This window comes from Condylura cristata, unplaced genomic scaffold (genome assembly GCF_000260355.1).
Source record: "Condylura cristata isolate star-nosed mole 26May11 unplaced genomic scaffold, ConCri1.0 scaffold00016, whole genome shotgun sequence".
Taxonomy (NCBI): domain Eukaryota; kingdom Metazoa; phylum Chordata; class Mammalia; order Eulipotyphla; family Talpidae; genus Condylura; species Condylura cristata.
The window spans coordinates 1,669,959-1,693,846 of NW_004567117.1; the positions used below are offsets into that span (position 1 = coordinate 1,669,959).

Genomic DNA, 23,888 nt, shown 5'->3' on the forward strand with positions numbered 1-23,888 from the left:
CAAAAATTTATTTTTGCTTAAAATTTGAAACAATGGTAATTTTTTCAGTCAGTAATTGATACCTGTAAGTGTAAATTTGCATATCCCTTATCTAAAACAATTTGGCATTATATGTAAAAATCAGTATTTATAATGGCAAAAGATTGGAAATATCCCATATGTCCATCAATAGGGGAATGGTTAAATTAACTGACATAGCCAAATAATGTACTATTATATAGCTATCAAAAAGATTGAAGATCTCCAGGATATCTTGTTTACATGAATAAATAAGTATATATTGTATGATAATATTATATAAGAAAAAATATGAATAAGAATATGTTTACATATGTATGTGTCAGTTTATTTTTTGTGGGTTCCTATGAGCTGGCCACTTATGAGCAATTGTGACCCATTTGCTATCTACAAATCACCGCACACATTTCTTGACTACCTATGGAATGTGGCAGTATAGCAGAATATATCACGAGCAAAAACTCCTAGGCCACTATTGATCTGATTATATGACTGTCTCTATGGTGGTCCTGGGATAACTCTGCTTGTGATAACATCATACCTTGCTGATGCAACTGTCTTTTGACATATGGTCACGATGTCCCCTTCCCTGCTCCTTGTAAAACTTTGTCTCCCATTCCTACTCTCCAGACCCTATTCCTCACACCATTGTCACATGATCAGTTTTTAACTATCCTGTATGATTTCAATGAGTGGCACAAGAACTTCTGCTCAAATAAGAGTCTTACCTTGCAAACTCACTCCATGGATGCTGTGTCCCTCATAGTACATCCCCCACAAAGCGTCAACAAAGTTAGTTCCTGTCACAACAGTATTTAAAAAAATAATAATAATAAGGAAAGATAAAACAAACTAAAACCAAAATAAAAAGTTAGCTAAAGGTAGAGAAAAGAAACTGAGTGGAAAAACTAGAACAGATATTAGCAACAAGCATCTCTGAGGTCTTGATTGAATTGATTTATTTTGGAAATCATATATTTTATGTATTTGTAAAATAAAATTAAATATAATAGTGCCCTTCCAGATACAAAATATGTAAAACAGAACTTCTACCACATGGGAGTCATAACCTACACATAAAAAAACATACAAATTATAACAACTTGGTGGCAGTGAGTACAGATACCACACAATTATGGTCTCTTAATATTATTCTCCAACAAAAGAATACTAGGCTTCTATAGAAAAATGACTGTAATTACAGATCTGCAAAGGAAATATATAAATTTATCCAGAAAATAAACAAATTACTCAAGATTACTAAATTGTATTAAAGGTATTCAAAAGTCAACCTGGGAAGATTCCCTTTGGTCAAAGGTAAAAGAATTTGATCATCAGTAAGGATAATGGCTTTGATAAATTAAGCATATCAAATATACTGAACTCCATGAATACATGATAATCAATAAAACACTCATTAGTCACTATTGGAGATTGTTAGGAAGCCAACTGAGTTTGAAAATTGGTAAATAAAGTATATTCATCATGCCTTTTTTATATGAACAGTATCTCAGGGAAACCATTTAGTTTTAGACCAGTTTCTATAAAAGTATTTCAAAGTAAAATGGTAATTTTAATTCTAAAGAAACAATAATAGTAACTATTGTGGCATCGCAAGAGAACAGGCTTTGTATGTCTCCTGATAAAACTATATACACCACCATCTACATTCTTGCCAGAAAATAAATAAACACAGTTATTAGTCTGATCCAGCCTCTAGATCTAACTGATCTACCAATTTATAGAAAATTCAGGGGACATAGAAACATTAAAAAAAATTTTTTTCTTTAGTATCCTTTTTTCTTTATTATTATAATAGTTTATTTTTACATCATTTTGTGCCTTTTTTCATCTCAGTTGTAATCCCCATCACCAAATCACCCGTGTGCCATTATCATAGTCCAGTGCACTCCCCCCACATTTTATTTCCCATTCCACACTCCACCCCCATAAAATGTTTCTGGTATAGAGTTGTTAATTATTATTTCCACCCCCCCCCACCCAGTCCTTTATGCTGCTGCTATGAGTGAAACCATCCAGTATTTTTCTTTTTCTTTTTGGCTTATTTCACTAAGCATGATATGCCCTTCCAGTTCCATCCATGTTGCTGCAAAAGGTATGAGTTTATCTTTTTTGATCACTGAGTAATATTCCATTGTATGTATGCACCACATCTTTTTTTTTTAAGGTTTACTTATTTGTGCATACAGAACTGGGGTACAGGCCAGAGGCACAGGGGGGTAGTGAGACACCAGAGACAGAGTGGGAGCGGAACAGGCAGATTGACAAAGTACTTTGCTGGAGGTCAGAAGTCTGCCATGCCATGTGGTCACCTCCGGGGCAGGCGGGGATCGAACTCATGCAGAAGTGGCTTTAGCTTCTTAGTGCTGTGCTTTAACCCGCTGTGCTACCAGGGAGGGCTGTGTACCACATCTTTTTAATCTACTTTTGGTCATTTGGGTTAATTCCATGTCTTTTCTATTATAAATAAAGCAGCAATGAACATGAGGGTACAGGTATCTTTTTGAATCAGTGTTTTTGTGTCTTTTGGGTAGATACCTAGGAGTGGGATTGCTCCTAGGTATGGGTCATGTGGAAGCAACATTTTTAGCAGTTTGAGAAACCTCCATAGTTTTCCATAGAGGTTGTACTAATTTGCATTCCCACCAGTAGTGCAGGAGAGTTCCTTTTTCTCCACATCCTTGCCAACATTTGTTGTTGCTAGTTGTTTGAAGGTGTGCCATTCTCACTGGTGCGAGGTGGCATCTCATTGTGTTTTTAATTTGCATCTCCCTTATTACAAGTGATGTTGAACATTTTTTCATATGCTTGTTGGCTATCTGCATTTCCTCTTTGGACAAGTGTCTTTTTAGCTCTTCTACCCATTTTTTGATGGGTTATTTATTTTTTGTTGAGTTTCATCAGTTTTTTGTTTATCTTTGTCATCAATCCTTTATCATTAGTATTGTGTGAGAAAATTTTTTCCTAATCAGTAGGATGTCTATCTGTTTTTTGTAATGTCTCTTTTGCTATACAGAAGCTCTTTAACTTGATGTAGTCCCATATGTTTATCCTTTCCTTCACTGTCATTGCGTTGGGTGCTGTCAAATATATTACTGAGATGTATGTTGTGTCATGTTTTTCCCATCTTTGCTTCCAGTACTTTATGGTTTCTATTCTTAGTACATAGAAACATTTTAAATAACACCAAGGTGATTTCATCAGCAGAATCCAGATGTGAGAAAGTGGGACTATCACATGGGTTCTTTAGCAAATAAATTACAAGTTAAAAATAATAGAGGGAGAAATTAAAAGAGATTTGATATTATAATAGCCAGTTGCAATATGTGGACCTTATGTGGATCCCAGTTAAATAAATAAATTGTAAGACCATGTATATACTTGAGATGATCAGAAAAATTGATTTCTTACTTTTAAAGGTTATGATATTAGGAATTATTACTCATATTTTAAGATATAATAATAGTTTTTTAAAGCACTCTGATCTTTAGAGCTGTGTGCTAGAATATTTACATATGTATCAGGCATCCATGATTTGCTAAAAAATAATATTGGAGGGTAAAGCTAAATGGGTGAAGATGTAATAAAATGAGATGACTATGATGATTTTATACCTCTTAAATTGGGTGATGGATAAATGCTAATTCATTATTCTCTTCATTTTGTGTTGTCTATGTTTGAAATCACATAAAGTTTCAAATATGTAAAAAGTTATTAATACTATTATTAAGAAATTTTTTACAGGGATAATTTTAAAAGAAGAAAATATTGCATAGATATATGAAGGCATGTATTCAGCATTACTTATTGGACTCAAATGACTAACAAAGAAGTGGTATGTTAACTAGATAGAATATTGCAGTCTTTCAAGTTATAATTATATAACTGTGTTATGTACCCATATGAGAATTTTTTTAAGTAATATTGCATGTTTCAGGTGTGCAGTGTTAGATAAGTTTGGTTTTAATAAATTTGAAAACTACGATACTGAATCTCCCATCATATGTATAAAGAATAAAAGAAAACATGATGAATTGAAATAATGTATTAATGGGGAACTATTTGGTTTAGAAACTCACTTCCTCTTATTGTTCAGCTTTTTTGCTATAAATAAAAATTTAATGTTCATTATTGCCCGTGAATGATTTTATATGTTTTCAGTGTTGTCATAGTTTCAAATAAAATCTGGCTTGAATCTGAAAATAAAAGGGCATAGTTTAGAAATCATAAGCTCTAGTTTGGTTTACCATGTAATGTCAGAATTTGTATGTTATTTTATAGGTCTTCAAGGGAAAAATTTAAGGATAGTTATAAAGTGATTAAAATAGAAATAAGTAATTTTATTATGCCAAACAAGATTGGTTCATTTTCAAAATGCACATGTATTAGATAGCTGAGACAGACCAAGTCTGCTTTTTCTGTTTATGTATTATTTTGGCCTAAGATTAATTATGTTCAACGAAAGCCAAAATGTTTTGTTTGAGTTTGTTATTGAAATAAGGTCTCTGTTAATATAGACTAATTGGGTGAGCATTACTCACTAGTCCTATCCTTTGAATTCTGAAATTCACTATCCTTTGAAGTTTTGAAATTCACTAGGAACATGCTAATTTCCTCACTAATTTAGATAAAAATTTAGTAATTGGTCCTGCCTTATTAATTATATGGTACTGAACTTAGTGATGATCTTTGTGTATTTATTTTCTCCTTTTAATTACTCATTTCTTATGATAAATTTTTATACTCAGTATATATAAACCATTAAAATTATGATATAATTGACATTTTTGCAACTGAAATTTAAAGCTTTGTGAATTGGACATTTTTTTATTTTTTCAGAAAGTTTTATTTGCAAATAATTTGTAAATGGCCTACTTACAAATCTGACTTTCCAGGAACAACTCAGTGGTCTTTAAAAGAAACCCAGACAAACTTTGAAGACATTTGGGTGCCTCTGCTTCCAAATAATTGCTAAACTGATAAAGATTGCTAATAGGAATCAAAATCAAGTTAGAATTAAGTGTTCTCCAAAGTGGAAGTTATAGGGTATAGTACTTTACAGGAATAGACTATTCAGCTCTCATCCTAGACACTCATAGCTGCCTACTGTAACAGTTAAACTAGGTCAAAACAGTCCAGCATGATTAGACTTCAGTGTATGAGGCTATTATATTCTAAGATGATAATAAAGCAGAATAAGTACTGAAAACAAAAGACAGTACTTGAGACTAATTATGATACAGATTGTTAGTCCCATAGTATCCCCTTTCTGTAATCAGAAAGGGAATATTTTACTGCCAAGAAAATTGCATTTTTGCATATCACTAACCATGATGGCATGACCATTTTATATACATGATTCACTTCTGCAGTTACATGGTATTTTATGATTTACATAGTATTTTATGATTTACTTAGTATTTTTATTAGTGAAGTTTTAATTGTTATAGTCAATCTAGCTTATATAATAGCTGGTTTTTTCAGATAGCAATATAGGTGTATTTTTAATCACCTTTCATTTGAGTAACCTTATATAAAAAAACAAATCAATACAATAATTTAGAAATTTTTAGTCTCCAAAAGAGGTTTTCAAAGATCCTTATAAAAATTATTTCAGTGAAGTTCTTAAAAAACATCTCCCTTGGCCCTCCCTGGTGGCGCAGCGGGTTAAAGCACAGCACTGAGAATCTAAAGCCGCTTCCGCATGTATGAGTTCGATTCCCGCCTGCCCTGGAGGTGACCACATGGTGTGGCAGACCTCTCCTGATCCACCCGCTGCTCCCCTCAGCAGTGTACCTCGTCGATCTGCCTGTTCTGTTCCCCACTGTGTCTCTGGTGAAGCCTCTCACTGCCATTGAGCCTCTGGCCTGTACCCCAGTTCTGTATGCACAAATACATAAATCTTTAAAAAAAAAAATCTCCCTTGTTGGAATCAACCCAAATGCCCAAAAGTAGATCGCTGGATTAAAAAGATGTGATACATATACACAGTGGAATATTACTCAACAATCAAAAAAGATAAACATGTGCCTTTTACAGCAACATGGATGGAGCTGAAAGGGATCATGCTTAGTGAAATAAGCCAGAAGGAAAAGGAAAATGCCAGATGGTTTCACTCATAGCAGGAGTATAAAGGACCAGGGGGTGAAAGTAATAATAATAATAGTGAACAACTGTATACCCGATACATTTTACGGGGGTGGGGAAATGCACTGTACTATGGTGATGGCACACGGGTGATTTGGTGATGGGAAGCCCACGAGGATTACAACTGAGGTGGAAAAAGGCACAGAATGATGTAAAAATAAACTATTATATTATTTAAAAAAAAAAAGCTGCTGGCCAGCCCAATTAAATTATTTTCATAGAAATTGTCAGAAAGGATCCCAAGAAGAAGTACTCTAAGTTATTACTTGTGGGTTACATAAGTGTTGGACCTTCATTAGAACATTCAAAATATAATATGAATCGAGTCACACATAACAGTGGTCAAAATTTTAGTTTTTTAGCAAATCAATTAAAGAACGTTTTTCTTCTTTCCAAAAAAAAAAAAAAACCTCCCATGTGCACATTATGTTGTAATTTCTTTTTGAGTGGGTTAAAATTTTTTTTACATTATTTTTCATTTTTGCATAATGTATGCTTTTTTCATCTCAGTTGTAACCCCTGTGGAATTCCCAACACCAATTCACCTCTGCACCGTCACCACAGTTCCTTCACCCCCCCATAAATGTCTCTGGCTTATAGTTGTTTGTTGATTTTGGTTTTCACTTCATTACAATAACTTTTCTTTTCCTGATCCTTTATATTCCTCCTATAAGTGAAACCATTCAATATATTTCTTTTTCTTTTTTTAATGTTATATATATATATTTTTTTTAACATCATTCTTCATTTTGTACATTTTTTAATCTGTTATAATCCCTGTGGACTTCCATTACCGATTCATCCATGTGCCATCACCATAGTCCAGTGTTCTTTTCCTGCCACTTTGATCCTATTTGCCCCTCTACCCCTGTAGACTGCCTCTGCCTTATATTTGTTTGTTGATTTTCATTTTTACTTTATTGCAATTGCCTTTTTTCCTCTTGATCCCTTACATTCCTGCTATGAGTGAAATCATCAGTATTTTTTTTTTCTTTCTGGCTTTTTTTCACTAAGTATGTTCCCTTCCAGTTAAGTGGCTGCCTTGTAAGTTTGAATGTCAAATTTGAGAGGAGATTGAACTGAATATTTTTAAAGATTTTTTGATTTTATTCATTAAACATAGATTATCAGAAAATATCAGTCTAATACTGTTGCCCAGGAACTGTAATTTAGTAATAGAAATACCTGAGATACAATTTTGATTATGCCATTTTCCTGTCTGTGGTGAGTTTATTTTTTTTAATTGAAGTATCCTTGGTTTATACATCGTTCTATATTGGAAGTATAGAATCTCACCCCCCCCTCAGTGTTGTGATAAAATTTACTCACATTGCAATATGTGCCTTTAAACAAATGTACTTGCACTTGCATTGCTAAATACTTTGTAAGTTAGATAGTACACCACTTTTTCCATATAATTGTGTGGACTTTGCTGATGACCTTGTGTTGCATTAAAAGCTTTGAATGAGAATTATCTTACTGTCTGCTATGAAAGTTCAAACACACTGAGTGTATCTGTTTGTATGGTACCAAAAAGCCCAAATAATAAACAAGCACCATTATTTTTGTTTCTTTTCCTGTAGTTATGTGCTGCTCATCTCCCAGCTGAATCAGAGGCTCCACGTCATTATCAGGCAGTATGTCGTGCACTCTTTGCAGAAACAATGGAGCTACATACATTTCTTACTAAAATTAAGAGTGCAAAGGAGGTAAGCACTACTGCTTTTATAATTATTGGCATTATGAAAGACAAATTTTAATTTTCAACTTTGTTCATGATATTATTTAAAATATTTATTGCCACCTCTCCTGATTAAAAAAAAAAAACATTTAAAATAGAAGCACTTATACAAAAATTATTTTCCTTTGAGGCTTCTACCATCCACTCCTATTATTTTTAAACCTTTTACACTGTTATCTATTATTTTGAGTGATACCACTGATAAAAAGAAATTATAGCTTTGTGTTCTTCACTTCTCTATGTTAATATTCTGTGTATGTCAAGATACCTTTGTCTTTGTAATAACCTGTGATCATTTCACCTTGGAAGTCCCTAATTAATACATCTCCCCATCATGTATAAAGTAAAATTAAACTCCTTTGTATTATTCTCAAGGCCCTCATGGTATTTCTTCCCTCCTTGTCTTACCCCTTTTTTCACTGCATCTTCTTTGCATTTTTACACTGTTCAATCAAATTTACTTACAGTTTCAGAATATATTATATCATGTTATTGTACATTTATGATTCTTGCATATACTGATCTACCTGCCTGGAATTCTCTTCTCCCCTTGCTTACTCAGTGAACTCCTATTTATCCACTAAAACCCTGTTCTTGTGTTAACTCCTTTGTGAAGTATTCAAGATTTTCCTTTTCCCCTAAGTGTTACAACCTCCATAGCGTCTACATTTTAATCATCATCTTGACTTGCATTTCTCGACTCCATAGTAATTTGATTTTTATATTTTTGTCTCAACACTGAACCAGATGTTTCTTGAGATAAATGACTGCATTTTAAATCATCTTTAAATAGGTAACTCTTAATACAATATGTGAACATAGGAGATACTCTAGAAATATTTGTAGAACTGAAATAATTTATACATTATGATTATGTTTTTCCAGAACTTTTACTTCAGGTTGAAGTCAGTTTGAGAAACATTTCCAACTGTTACAAACTTTTCAGCAAGACTATATCTAGTAAATATGAGAAATTTTGTTATGGTGGATCTTTCAGTTCTTTTGCCAACACATAAAAATTGATTTAATAGTGAATCTTGAAAACACAAATTGTAAAACGTGTTATTCCTAATACTTAAGAACATTTTGTGCCATTTAATTACAAATTTATGGTATTTAAATTGCTTGTCAACACTAAGATTTTAGGAACAAAGTTCCACAGTTCAGATGAATTTCCTTTTTCTCTGCAATATATGTGGCTTTTCTGAAGTTACAGAATTTTCATACATTTTAATATACAAATGGTAGTTACTTTGACCCTTTTCTTTGAGTACTAAATTCACTTTAGTGAATAATGTTATAATAAAATAATGTTATTTGATTTCTTTCTAAAGATCTTAAAATAACTTTTGTGAAGGTATCTGGCTATCTCTTCTATACCTATGAGTTAGTTAATACCAACTGGGATTTTGAAATTAAGTTTCTAATTCAACAAAATGAAAATATTAGATTATCAATGATGTTTCAAATAACCTCAAGTCTGTGTGCTTTTAAAATTAATATGAAATTTTAGCCAAAGGACATTTGATTTTGGACATAAAATTAGTATGAAAATTTAGCAAAAGTACATTTCCTGATTTGATAGACCAAAAGTAATTTAATTATATTAAATCTCATGTATGCTAAATTGGCAGTTTATTTAAATGTAAAACAATATTTTTTCATGATGATTTCCTTCTTAAAAAATGAATGAGGTCCTTTAAGGTTATTCTCAGAACAATAGAGATTTGGATAAGTCTGCCATTACTGTGTCTCAGAGGCAATTTGATATCCTCAAGAGTAAGTACATATTACTGTGTCTTACAAGCAAGCTGATATCCTGTGCGTAAGCATAGAGGGACTATCTAAGCAATCCATTTAGCGCATCAGGTTGTATGAAAGAAGAGACAGCCTGTGCCTCGTGCCAGTGACCCACTGAAGCTGAGCTGAGTGGAAAAAGTGCACACATACATGTATATATGTCTCACACAAATAGGAACAGGATGGGAGGAGTGAGAGTATAATGTATGTTGAGCTAAGAAATAAGAGGGGGATGTGAATGGGAACAAAGTGTCAACTGAGATAAAATGATTTTCAGAACAGAAAGTCAATTTTATTTATGGTCCTAGCATGCTTTTACCATCATCTCATGTTGAGGAATTTATAGTTGTTGCTCCCCAACCTTCAGTCAATATGTTGTTTCACACTACAGATAAGCTGTATTTATAGTAGAATTAAAAACTTGATGTATCAGAGAATAGTGTTTAACATGAATCCTTCTTTTGAATGAAGAATCCTTTTTTCAAGCAGGTAACTCATTATTTCATTCATTTTTTATATTTAAAATATACTGACAGTGGTCATTTTTAAAGCCCCTTTATTGCTTGATGGATCATGTTTTATCACTCATTATTCACGTGGCCTCTTAAGCAAATAGCCATTGCTATATATGGGTCTGTTTACTTAAATCGGGAAGAAGAGACAGTTAAAGGTGTTTAGGTTCCTTCTAATCATAAATTTCTCTACAGTTGTGACTAAACCTTCATTCAACAAACTTTCCCTCATTTTTATTCTACTACTTGTGTAGAAAAATGTTAATAAACATTTTAAGTACAATCCCAATAAAATTTGCTATTAAGTTATATACTGCTTTATATTAAATGTTAATTTGGGGCTGCTTTTATAGGAAAACAATATGATGCTGTAGGTATATTAATCAAATTCCAGTATGCTATGGTCCTTTTTTTTTTTTAAGATTTATTTATTTATGCGTACAGAACTGGGGTACAGGCCAAAGGTGTAGGGGCAGTGAGAGGATTCACCACAGACAGAGTGGGGAGCAGGAGGACGACTGATTTGAAGTACACTGCTGAGGGGAGCGGGCCGGTCAGGAGAGGTCTGCCTCACCATGTAGATCACGTCCAGGTGCTGGGGATCCAACTCTCAATGAAGCAGCTGCAGCCAGCTTGCAGTGCTGCGCTCTAACCCATTGCGCCACCAGGGAGGGCCTGCAGTGGTCCTTTTAAAAACACAGATTTGATTTATTTTTATTTAGTGAGCTAGCTGTTACAGTCAATATTGACCTACTGTATGTTGATATCACTATGACTCATTCTGTACTTTAAGGTATTGGTGGAATATAGAAAATCCCAATGGAGAAGAAATTTCTAATACTGTAACATTACTTATAAATATGAACACTAAAAATAATTGAACATTATGAAACATGTTCATATTACTGCAATACAAACTTATATTAGAGGGCACATAAAATAGACGAAATTTTTGTTTCTCTATTCTGGGAGATTATGTATTCAAAGTGATTAAAAATTTTTTCCCCTGTACTTTTATATACCATTCTTAACCCTAGTACTAAGGCAGAATATTCCAAACACTTTGTCTTTGAGGTATAAGATGGCTGATAGAGTTAAGCCAGCTTGGATTTCTTCAGCAGGTTCTGTAGGTGTGGATTGTCACTTCTGATTATACGATTATAATGATCTTTGATCTCTTCTCAGATGTGACTGCACCTGGCTTCTTAGTTTCTTGTTGACATCTTAAACTTCTCTTATAAACTATGTCTTCATTCACTCTTTTAATTATGATTTATTATTTGCATCCATCAGGCCGCAACTGGAAGGATATCTCGGCCCTCCCTTAATACACATATATATTTATTGTACTCAGCCTTCTTTTTTTTTTCTTTTGTTTAAATATTTATTTATTTGTGCATACAGAACTGAGGTATAGGTCCTAGGTGCAAGGGCAGTGAGAGGCTTCACCAGAGACAGAGTGGGGCGCAAAACAGGCTGACTGATGAAGTACACTGCTGAGGGGAGCAGTGGGCAGGTCAGGAGAGGTCTGCCACACCATGTGGATCACCTCCAGGGCAGGCGGTGATCAAACTCATGCTGAAATGGCTTCAGCTTCTTAGTGCTGTGCTTTAACCTGTTGTTCCACCAGGGAGAGCCCTGTACTCAGCCTTTTAAAAAATAAAAATCCCACTTCTTTTCCTGGAAGCTGTCACAATTTGTAGTCATCTTGTTGGTTTTTATTACTTACTGATCTCTGCTACTATGACTTACTCTCACTAAAAGGCAGAAAACTTTTCTAATTTATTGCTGTATCCCTACTGTAATATGGCCGTATGAATATTTGATCAATGTTGAATGAATTAGAGAATCTGTGTTTCCTTATGGTAGATCTGATTTCCTACCACATATCTTGACTCTTGGTTCCCTGACACTCTTGTCTCTAGCACGCAAAGCCTTTTTCATGTTCTCACTGCCTGTGCCTTCCTCATGCAGTGGCCACCATCTCTTGCCATCTCTTAAAATGTCTCCTAGTGTTATTTCCTTTTTCAGTTAAGTCTGTCCTCCAGTGTTAGGCCTCCATGTAAAGATCTTGCTGACACCTGGGTGCTTATAGGTGGAAAGTTCAGGCTCTTCAGCATGATTAGGGGTCCTTCCACAAATGGTCTCTCTGTGTTCTCCATTCTTAATTCTTTCTCAGTGTGTGTGTTCTGCTACCCTTTGTCTATTCCTTGATGTTCCTACTTAAAATATATTTTCCCCCTCTTTTCTCATCTAGAAAATGCCAACTTGCCCTTAATAACTAATTCAGATATCCTCTATTCTGACATGTTTTTTGATTTAAGTTAATATCTTTATTCTCCATGTTTTTTCACAGAGCATTCTGCTCTAATTCCTTCAGTTATCACACTGTATCATAACTACCATTTATAAGTATCTCACTAGTCTGTGTATTTCTTTCTTTTTTTTTTTTTTTAAGATTTATTTATTTGGGCATAAGAACTGGGGTACAGGCCAGAGGCTCAGGGCGGCAAGAGACTTCACCAGAGACAGAGTGGGGAGCAGAACAGGCAGATCGACGAAGTACAGTGCTGAGGGGAGCAGCCGGTGGGTCAGGAGAGGTCTGCCGCACCATGTGGTCACCTCCGGGTCAGGCGGGAATCGAACTCATGTGGAAGTGGCTTTAGCTTTTCAGTGCTGTGCTTTAACCCGCTGCGCCACCAGGGAGGGCCTAGTCTGTGTATTTCTTAAGGACCAGAACAGTATTTACTGTCAGAGAATTAAGGCCAAAGTCAATAGCACTATCTTTTTAGATACATTTCCCTTACTGCTTCTTCAATTTAGGGTAACACTAGGGCCCTTCACTCAGGCATTTTTTACCCTAATAAATACTGCATTTTCATTCTTATTTGGATTTTCCCAAATGTTTAACAGACCACATTCGAGGACAAATTAGAGCAAAATAGAATCACCCTTCGACTTCCTATAGCTATCCCTTCAGAGTTCATCTTGCTGTCTAAAGTGGAAAGCTGAGGAGGAGGGTGTAGAAAATAAAAACTATTTGATTTTTATTAATTTGTATAGGATTTTCATTCCAAGACAATTTATTTACTTTGAGGGAAAAACAATCCAAAGACCTCGGTAGCAGCTATAATCTCCATTTATTTATGTCACTTTTACCTAAAGACTAGCAATCCTGATTATCTCTCATTTACTATTTATAATGTTAGCAATTTAATCATGATACTCCTATTAATTAAATAGCATTACTCTTTGCCACCCTCTTCATTTAATAGACAGGAAAACTGAAGCACATTTAATAAGCTTTAATAAATTAGCTGTCTGTGGTGATAGGAAGATTTAGAATTAGTGCTACATTTAGCAAAAATGGATCTTGAGGTAAGAGGTTAGGATGTAAAGGAGCTCAATATAGGAGAAACAGTGAAGGAACTGAGGATTTTGCTGAAGACCTAAGAGAACGCAGTAACCTCAGTTAGCTATTGCAAATGCAAGTGAGTGCAAAAGCTCTAGATTTCAAAGCAGTTGTCAAAATCTTTTCATTCATACAACAAGCATTTATTGTATCCATCGTTGACAAGTGGACTGTAATTGGGGTAGTAGCTAATATTTATTACTTATTTTGGTCAGATACTTTTTTGAGACTTTTATGATTTTTTTTTTTCCATAGAACTGGGGTATAGGCTGGATGTGTGGGGAGTGAGAAGATTCACCAGAGACAGAGAGGGGAACAAACAGGCAGATCTATTGAAATATACTGGTGAGGGGAGCAGCAGACAAGACAGGAGAGGTCTGCTGTACCACATGTGTATTAGCTCCCTGGATGGGCATGGAACTCAGGGTCAACACAGTAATAGCACTGAAACTTAACCCCTAGGCCACCAGAGAGGCCCCTCTTCTGAGACTTTTTCTGAATGTTGATTCATGTATTCCTCACAACAAGCCATGGATTAAGTGCCTCTATAATTTCCATTTGTATTGGTGAAACAGTGGTAGTTAAGATACCCCAGTAGGAATGACAGTGTAGGAGCAGCCATTCAGCAGTGTGATGAGGGCCACCTAAGAAGAGGATTGAATCTTGGGAAGGAAGCTTGCAGCATATAGCTTTAGCTGTTTATAAGTAGCATTATGATTTTCTAAATGTTTATATGATTGTCACTTACATGTGACTTTATTTTAAGCCTCATCAGTCAAATTCTTCTGAATGGTTATATCTTACTCCAAATTTGGTTATGATGGGAGATGATTTCTAGGTGCTCATATTGGTACCAGTTTATCCTAAGGCAGTAATATTTGACCATATCTGGAAATAATAATAGGGGTAGAAGATGAATTGGACATAAGCATGTCTTATATGAATTCACAAAGATTATATGAATATTCTTATACCTTGTAAGCACAATTACCATAGCAACATTTTATTAAGCGATTTCAGTTGGTCCTATTTAAGAAATCATAATTTCATGATGAACCGTTGAGGTCAGTTTTTTCTTGACTATTACTAAAATAGTTTGCTTAGAGTATTACATGTGAAAAATATTTTTTGCTACTACAGAGAAAACAATGTTTTTGAAATTGACTAAGACAGAATTTTAAAATGTTTTTTTGAAATCAAATAACCACATTTTATAACCTGCAATTAGTTAAAAAAAAAAAAGTGAACATTTCCCACCTACCACGTATAACCAGTCAGTAACCAAATTCAATTATCATAATACTATTTCAATTAGCATATGACTCATACTTAGATATTTGCTTGTGACATGATTCCAGACAGTCTATTATTTGTATACACTCACAGAGATAAAGCCAGCAGACATCTACCTCATTCACATATTGGGAATGCATTTTAATTAGCTTTCTCAAATTCCTTGCCTCTCCCTCTGTCCTCATGCCTGCTCTAACACCTCCAATAATAAAATGTGGTATTTAAGTTGGAAATTTCTCCCTGGAGCTAAAATGGACTTAAATTCTTCGAAGTGGTGAACATTGTTTTTCCTATAGAGAAAAATCTATGGTCTTAATCATGACCTCAGTCTTTTTCTATTTGATTTATTGTTTTATGAATGTTAGTAAATATAAAGAGGTACTCACCTCTTCAGCATTAATTAAATTTTACTGTTTATATCCAGGATATCTTTGCTCTTATCACCATTCTCCCTGTTAAAATATTTCAGAAAAAAAAAGTGAAAAAAAAATTTCAGAAAAGCACTTTTATCTGAGATCATGTAAGAATTCTTGTACATTTTGAAGTTCTTTCATTTTTATTTCAATTTTATTAATTGAACAAATTAAAAACTCACATGATTCAGAATTGGGGAGGCATAAAAATATTGTAGTAAATGTACTCTTCTATCAAAAAATACTGCTAATTTCATCTTTTCCTGTGAGAGATAGTTTTGTCTTCTACACACTGTTCTGAACTTTAACCTTTTTTCTTTTAATAATATATATTGGAGATCATTTCATGTCACTGTACAGTTTCTACTTCTCTTGTATCTTCATAATATTTCCTTGTGTGGCTATACTGAAATTGATTTAATTGGTTCTCTAGACAACTATTAAGTCACTTCCAAGTTTTTGCTTTTGCAAACAATGCTGCAAGTTATCCACTATGAAAGGAAAGGAAATATGAAATTTTTCTCCATGGAGTTTAACTACTTGGTGTTTTCCTTAGTAACGTGTCAGCAGATATTTCTTTTACTACATCTTTACAATGTGTTTTCTAAATGATAACTAAAAATTTCTCTCATAACTTTAGCTTAATTTCCTTATGAATGGATGAAGTACCTTTTCAGAATGCATAAGAGCCATTTGTCAGGTTTCTAATTTTGCCTTTTGATTGTTTTTCTAATGTTTTGCCTTTTGATTGTTTTTCTAATGGATTGTTTTCTTCCTGATCTGTAATATATTTTTAAATGTATAGATACAATTTCTGTGACATAATTTGTAAATCATGTCTATGAGAATTTGGTAATGATTTTCTTTGTTTCTTTAGGTATGAAGAGTTAATGGGTATATAACTGAAAGAGCATATATGTATAGGAGATACTGTTAAGTCCAGCTCTTTTGGGGACAGAGACAGTCTTTACCCAACCTGTTGTGTTTGTGTGTGTGTGTGTGTGTGTTTACAGTAGTATTGGAAGAACAGAAGAGTGATAGAAACAGAATATAAATTTACTGCATTTTAATAACTTCTGTAGTTTTTCTAATTTTCTGCAGTAAACCTCATACATTCAAATTAAATTTTGCAGAATATCAATTTATAATTTAGTATCTTAACAGTTTAAATCTACTCATAAAAATATGACTTATATTTTTTGTAGTTGCTATGGTAATTATCTCCCTCCTAATCCAACTCTTGGGAAGGAGTATTTTATTTCATCTATAGCAATGTGCCATAAAGTTTGGTGAAAATATGAATCATATTCTTTACTAATTAGCTATTAACTCCTATTAATCCCCTGTATGGGAGATTTCAATTATCAGAAAAAAAATTCTGGGAGGGTATTGTACCTTAATTTTCAAACTATTGGTTTTTGATAAATATGATAAAATATTTTATTTCTTCAGGGTTTTTTTGATAAAAATGTTAATTAGAAAAGACACCAAGACTCTAAATTTGTGTGACTGATATACATGCTTTATTTATTATTGGCAGTATTTGTATTAGTGACTTTGTTTCTTGTGAAATGTATTTTATAGTCTCTATATAATTGTTTTGGAAACATTTAATTTTTTACTGAGTATAAAAAAAGTTTGTTCAAGGGTTTACTTACCATATTCCTTTTTATACATATAAACATGTATCTATTGTATGGGGGCTATCATTAAATGATAAATAGTCTTAACTGGAAAATGGTGATGATTTAAAATATTGTTATTAAAAATACTATTTTAATGTTGTAGGGTTAATTTCATCTAAAAAGACATTTGTATGTCAGCTAATTTGAACCTATGCAAATAAATTTAAATTATTCTCTGAGCATTTGATACATCTATAACTTAAATTTTATTTGTTTTTAAGATGTCAGGAACTGTTGGCAGGGAGCAAGTTCTAATTGTTAGTTTGAGAATGGTAATGTCAGAAATGGAGAAAATTAATTGCCACATGGATGCTTTCAGAACTTTCTCACCATATTCTAAGCACTGGTTGGCATCTGTTATACGTTTGTGCAAGCAAAAAAATTCAGAAGCTAGAATATAATTGTCAGAAATTTGTTTCTAAAACTAGAAAAACCTGAAATATATTTTCAAACAACTCATTTGTTTTTGCTACTCTCTAGAAACCTGAAATTTCTAGTTTCGTATTTGCTTAAGCTTTTTCAATTATTGACAGATTGTCAACAATTTTGTATTGATTTATTCCTAAATCTGAATGACTTCGTGAAGAGACTAGAGAAAGGTCTCATTTGGTAAAAGAATAAAATGTTTTTATGATGGAATAGAAGTGATCACAATCAAGTCCTCACAGGTATTCACTGACTTGTAGTAACCAATACCTACTTATATTGAATTTGGGCAGACTTTATCCTTATATCTTCTGTTTCATCACTGCATTTTGTAAATGAGAAAATCAAGCAGTATTAGAACATTCAAAGTTACACAGCTAGGAAGTATCTGAGCTGTATTTGTGCTGCTGGTTAGAAAAATAAGCATGAAAAGCCCACCTTTTTTTCTTTTTCCTTGTGAATGAACAAAATAACACAAAAATTATCTCCTGGGAGCATTAATCTATTAGAGAGGAGCAAACTTTAAACACTGAGTAAATTATATAAACTAAAGGCAGGATGAGCTTTGGAAAAGCACTTAAAACTAGGGGGATTACTGGTGGCATAGGGTTGGGTTTGGAATTTATATCAGATCATCAACTAGTCCTCACTGAGAGGATAAAATTTGAGCAAGAATGAGGATATGGGTAAATTAGCCTAGTAGATACCTTAGGAATACCAGCATTCTAGAGAAATGCAGATGCCCTAAGGCAGACTAGAGTGGAAGAAATAGTAGGAAGTGGGGGACTTACTGCCAGATTTGCTTTTAGGGGGCAAGGGAGGATAGAGTGGTGTTAGATTCACAGCCTGGTAGAATCTCAGAGGCAGTTTACCTTTTTAAATCTCTTCTTTCACCATTTCAATTATAAAAAACAAGGATGGCACTTCTAGTCATCTGAATAATATATCATTTGTCATTAAGGAGGTTATTTTATATTCAGAGGTATATTTGGAGAAATATTTTGGTCTTCCCACTAAATTCAATTTTAGGTATTTCTTAAAGATTGTAGACTTGGGGGCCCTCCCTGGTGGCGCAGCGGGTTAAAGCACTGCACTGAGAATCTAAAGCCGCTTCCGCATGAGTTCGATTCCCGCCTGCCCCGGAGGAGACCACATGGCGTGGCAGACCTCTCCTGACCCGCCCGCTGCTCCCCTCAGCAGTGTACCTCGTCGATCTGCCTTTCTGCTCCCCACTCTGTCTCTGGTGAAGCCTCTCGCCGCCCCTGCACCTCTGGCCTGTACCCCAGTTCTGTATGCATAAATAAATAAAATCTTTAAAAAAAAAAAAAGATTGTAGACTTGGGTTGAAAACTATGAATTTAAATAATCTTAGATTTTGTTAAAAGATAATTAAGATTGTGAATATTAGAAATTCTTTATGTATCAGTACATCTAATGAATCTTTCAAGGTAGAAAACTCAGAGTCTTAATTTAGGAGTAATCTTTGTTGCTCAGATTTTGACATGTCACACTAGCTAGTAAGTACTCATCTGCAAAGCCCAGTTACAAGTCATGAAATCTGTACTTTTTCTTTGTCAAAAGTTAGTTCATAAATACTCATTTAGAAGATGTTAAGTACTCCTTCCATGTATTTTCCGTCATCTCTGAGACTTGGTACCACTGCACCTGCTTCACTCCTGCTCCATCATTCCCTTCATGTCAGTGAGCTTCAGTAGGCCTCAGGTCCCCTGTAACATGGGATGTTTGTATTAAATAACTGGTTGACCTTATCACTTCTCTAGCACCCTCCCAATAAATTCTGGAGATATGATACATGGCATTTTGTCTACAGTTGACAATACTGTATTATATACTTGACAATTGCTAACAGAGTAGATTGAAATATTCTCCACACATGCATGCACACACACACATGCACACACACACAGGCACACACAAAATGCTTATATTTGGTGATGGAGGTTGTAACTTAATACTGTAACCATTTTGCAATATTATGTGTTATCAAATGAAAATGTAGACATTTAAAAATATGAAGCATCAAAGTGTCAGTTTCTGTTAGCTACTGAGAATAGAATTCTGCCTCATCCATTAGAGGGAAGACACAAATATAATATTATAATGTTGATAAGAGCTATAGAGGAAAAGGATATGGTACTATAAAATTAGATAATGGGAAGATTTGGCTTAATTGGAGAGGAAGTAAAAAATTGGTGATTCTGTTGATATCTGAAGTCCACAATGTAAGAGACCAGGCATGGGGATGAGGAGAGTAGTGTTCAAGGCAAGATCACTTAGAAGTTGTTCAGCAGCCATGGGTTGATTGGTTCATTATGGATATGGATATGGACAGATGGATAAAGTAGAGTCCTAGAGCCCTGTGTGGCTTTTCCAGGCCTTAATGATCTCTCAAGGTACCAAGCAGACAGGCACACCAGGAATGGAGGCTAGCGTGCAAGGGATTAGGCCTGGACCAGGCAGGTGGGGGCTGGGAGGCAAGCAGCAACTGCGTCTCCCAGCCCTCTACAAATCTTTACACTTTTTCTCTGGGTTCTTGTTGGTGTTCTCTTGTGGTATTCCCTCTCTGTAGTCATGAAGCTCATCCTCTCATAGCCATCCTCCAAATAACACTGCCCATATAAACCTGGCATATACGCTCAGATGGGCATATACGCTCAGATGGGCATATTTACGTGTGCTCATACACATGCTCCAGGTGTCCATACTCCCAAGCACCTTCTGCATCAATAGGATCAAGCCCACCATGATAGCTACAGAAGCTAATGGTGTAAAAAGACTGATTAATTTTCTTACCCTACAGAAATCCAGGCAAAACAGTTGTTTTTTGGATTAAGGGATTTACAGTGGATTTAAAAAAAAAAAGAGGAAGCGATATGTATGAGATACAATATTGATTGAATGTGTGAATTACAAGGGAAAGAAATGTTAATACATAGCTTAAAAGCTGTGAATTAATATTGTAACTCAAGAATTTAACCACATGGCCCAAAAGGAAATTAGAGTGAGCAATTTCAGTTAATTCCTATGTAGGACTGTTTCTATTTTAGTTTACCATTGGTGGAAAGAAAAATTACAGAGGAATACATTCTGTACGAGCTACTTCAGTAACACTTCTGCATATCTTTTATCCGAAAGTTAACTTTTAAGAGTTTTCATCTGAGAAGACAAATGAAATTTCAATTCTTAAATGTTATTTTATTTGGTAGAATCTTAAGAAGATTCAAGAAATGGAAAAGAGTGATGAATCACATACTGACCTGGAGGAGCTGAAAAATGCTGACTGGGTAAGATAATTGGATATAGTCTCTAATCAGTTCTTCAGTGTTGAAGACATAGTATGTTTTTTAAAATGCTGGTTATTAAGGACTGATATGAATTGCTACTATGTGAATTTGAGTGCAAAGTTTTACATTTGAGGAACTGTGTATTTTCCCACTTTAAAAATTGATTTTATTAAAATCACTCTATTACCTCTGGGGATTTGGTGTTTTATATATTAATTGCTTAATTAAAACCTTAATACCTTTGTAAGTCAAAGTGTAGGCTCTTTTTCACAATAATATGTGGAAACTAGTATGCATTTATTCAATGAACTGTTAAACTGTTACTGAACTTGGAATGTAGAATGAATAATTTGGGATCTCTGACCTCACAAAACGTGGATAGTTTCTAAATGGATGATAATAGTGTATTCACATGACACACTTGGAAGCATTTTCTGACATGGTACACCAAGAATCCAGTGACACCAAGGACTATATGTCCTTATGTATGACTTAGGATCCCCAAGGTGACAGTCTTGGGGACAGGATAGTGAATTCCATGAAGTGTTAGACTATGGTATATTCAGATGTCAGTGGGAAGGCACATTTTAGAATTCTTACTTTCCAGGTTGATACTGAATAAATAATGACCTCATTAAATAAAGGAGTGGGGGATAGATGCAGATTTAGGGAACATGAACAAGTGTTTTTGCAGATTGTAGATTTAATTGGTTGCCATATTCCTTTCGAATAGCTTTACTAAGTTAAAATTGGCATACAGCAATTTAAAGTGCATTGCTAAGTTCTGATATACCATATTTAAAGTGGCATACCATATTTAAAGTGCATTGCTAAGTTCTGATAAACACACACTCACAAACATACCTATCATCACTACAATTAAAATAATACACCTACCATCATCTTACAAAATTTTCTTATACCTCTTTGAAGTCCTGCCTCCTGTATCTCTCCTCCCTAATTTCCAGGAAGCTTGTGATCTACTTTTTCTTGTTGTAAATTAGTTTGCAACCTCTAGAAAAATGTAGCCACATAGTATATACTGTTTGGGGGCTGGTATTTCTTTCATTCAGTATAATTCTTCTGAAATTTCATCCATGTTATTGCCTGCATCAATAGTTTGTTCTTTTTGATGGATCTTGTTCTATTATATGGATCTTCCACATTTTATCTTTTCTTCTGTTGATGGTCATTTGGGTGTTTCCTATCAGCAGTATTCTCAGTAGTTAGATACCGTCATTGAAGTATTTGGAGTGATACTTATTGGTATATTTAAAAGTAAAGCTTTAAAAAGTTGCCTGTATTGTCTTTAAGTATTATTTGTCCTTTTAGAATACTATTATCAAGTTTCTTTTGTATAGGAGAATTCTCTTGATAGTGTTGTTCTAGGTGTATATTGTTGGATAGTAAATTTTAAAATTTCTTTTCCTAGACAGATAAATAACTCAGATAAATAACACCAGGGTACAGAAGCTAACAAATAGCTAATCAAAACTTGTACTAAAATTTAAATTTATTATCTTAAGAATGCTGCATTTAAAAACACGACTATTGCGGCCCTCCCTGGTGGCGCAGCAGGTTAAAGCACAGCACTAGGAAGCTAAAGCCACTTCTGGATGAGTTCAATGCCCGCCTGCCCCGGAGGTGACCACATGGTGCAGCAGACCTCTCCTGACCCGCCCGCTGCTCCCCTCAGCAGTGTACGTCGTCAGTCTGCCTGTTCTGCTCCTCACTTTGTCTTTGGTGAAGTCTCCTGCTGCCCCTGAGACTCTGGCCTGTACCCCAGCTCTGTATACACAAATAAATAAATCTTTAAAAAAAAAAAACCAAAAACTTATGGCTATTAACAAGTGATGCACTAACTCCAAAGGGAGTTACATTTACTTAGAACACTAGCTTTTTTCCCTTAAGGCCATTAAAATATATCACCTAGAAAGATTCGAATGAAATTGAGAATGACAGAATCTAATCATCTTAGAGTCTCCATAGTGGAATAAGGGATAAATGATAAAAATCTCTGGAAAGTCTAAACCATGACACTGGTGTGTTATTTTATGTAGTAGTAACGGTGACTTTAATTTCTAAAAGATCATATATGTTTAATTTTTTATCAGACAACAGACCATTGATGTATTTGATGTATTGATATATCTGACATACATAATCGATGCACTTGAGCCTTTTTAGAAATTGTAGCAAAAACTTTTTAATGTAAGTAATCATCCCCTAGTTTATCTGTTTTGAGAATTAACAGTTTCATATGTCAAGATTTCTTAAAACCTGAGGAAGTCAAGAGAAGAGATTTCATTTCAAAAGATGAAGGGACATTTGAACTAGATCTTAAAGGAATGAGTATGAGAATTAGAAAAGTTGGAATAAAACTTAAAGGAATGAGTATGAGAATTAGAGAAGTTGGAATAAAACATTCCAAAGAGAGAAGTCTAAATATTTTATTGATATTAGAACAGTTTTAATAGAAAAAATCTAAGAATCATTAAAAATATGAATATTTTTGTATCTAGGAAAGGAACTGACTTTTGTGCACTGATTTTTACAATCTACCACTTTGTTATACTGGGAAATTGTTTCATTTACTTTTTCTATGGGGTTTTTATCTATATTATCATGTCATCTGCAAATGATGATGGTTTTAGTTCTTCTTTCTAAAAGTATATTCCTTTTATAACATATGTTTCTTGTCTAGTTGTTCTAGCAAGGACTTCCAATGCTGAATTGAATAGACGAGGTGAAAATGGACATCCTTGTCTTGTACCAGATCTTAGTGAAATAGGTTTCAGTTTTTTACCATGTACCTTTGGAGTAATTATTGATTGATGAATGTCTGCTGCTGTCTTTTTGCCCTTTTCTAGTTCTTTGTGTACGTTCCTTTCTTTGATTTAAATGTGAGAGCTGGGGCCCTCCTGGTTGGGTTAAGCACAGCACTGTGAAGCTTTTGCAACCACTGCAGCACAAGTTCAGTCCCTGGTCAGGGAGGTGACCCACATGGCACAGCAGACCTGTCCTGACACACCCACTGCTCCCCTTGGTAATGTATTTTAGTACATCTGCCGGGTCTCCCCACTCTGTCTCTGGTGAATCTTCTCATCCCCTGTAC

General features: G+C 34.3%; 1 protein-coding gene across 2 annotated transcripts in view; it reads left to right on the forward strand.

Annotated features, from left to right (window-relative positions):
- SPIRE1 (spire-type actin nucleation factor 1) overlaps positions 1-23,888 on the forward strand; it is a 143,710-nt gene that overhangs the window by 60,298 nt on the left and 59,524 nt on the right. For both annotated transcript variants that reach the window (XM_012725903.1, XM_004683724.2), the window contains exons 3-4: positions 7,770-7,895; positions 20,696-20,773. In XM_012725903.1, coding sequence (XP_012581357.1) covers positions 7,770-7,895; positions 20,696-20,773 — 204 coding nt within the window. The remainder of the gene's footprint in view (positions 1-7,769; positions 7,896-20,695; positions 20,774-23,888) is intronic.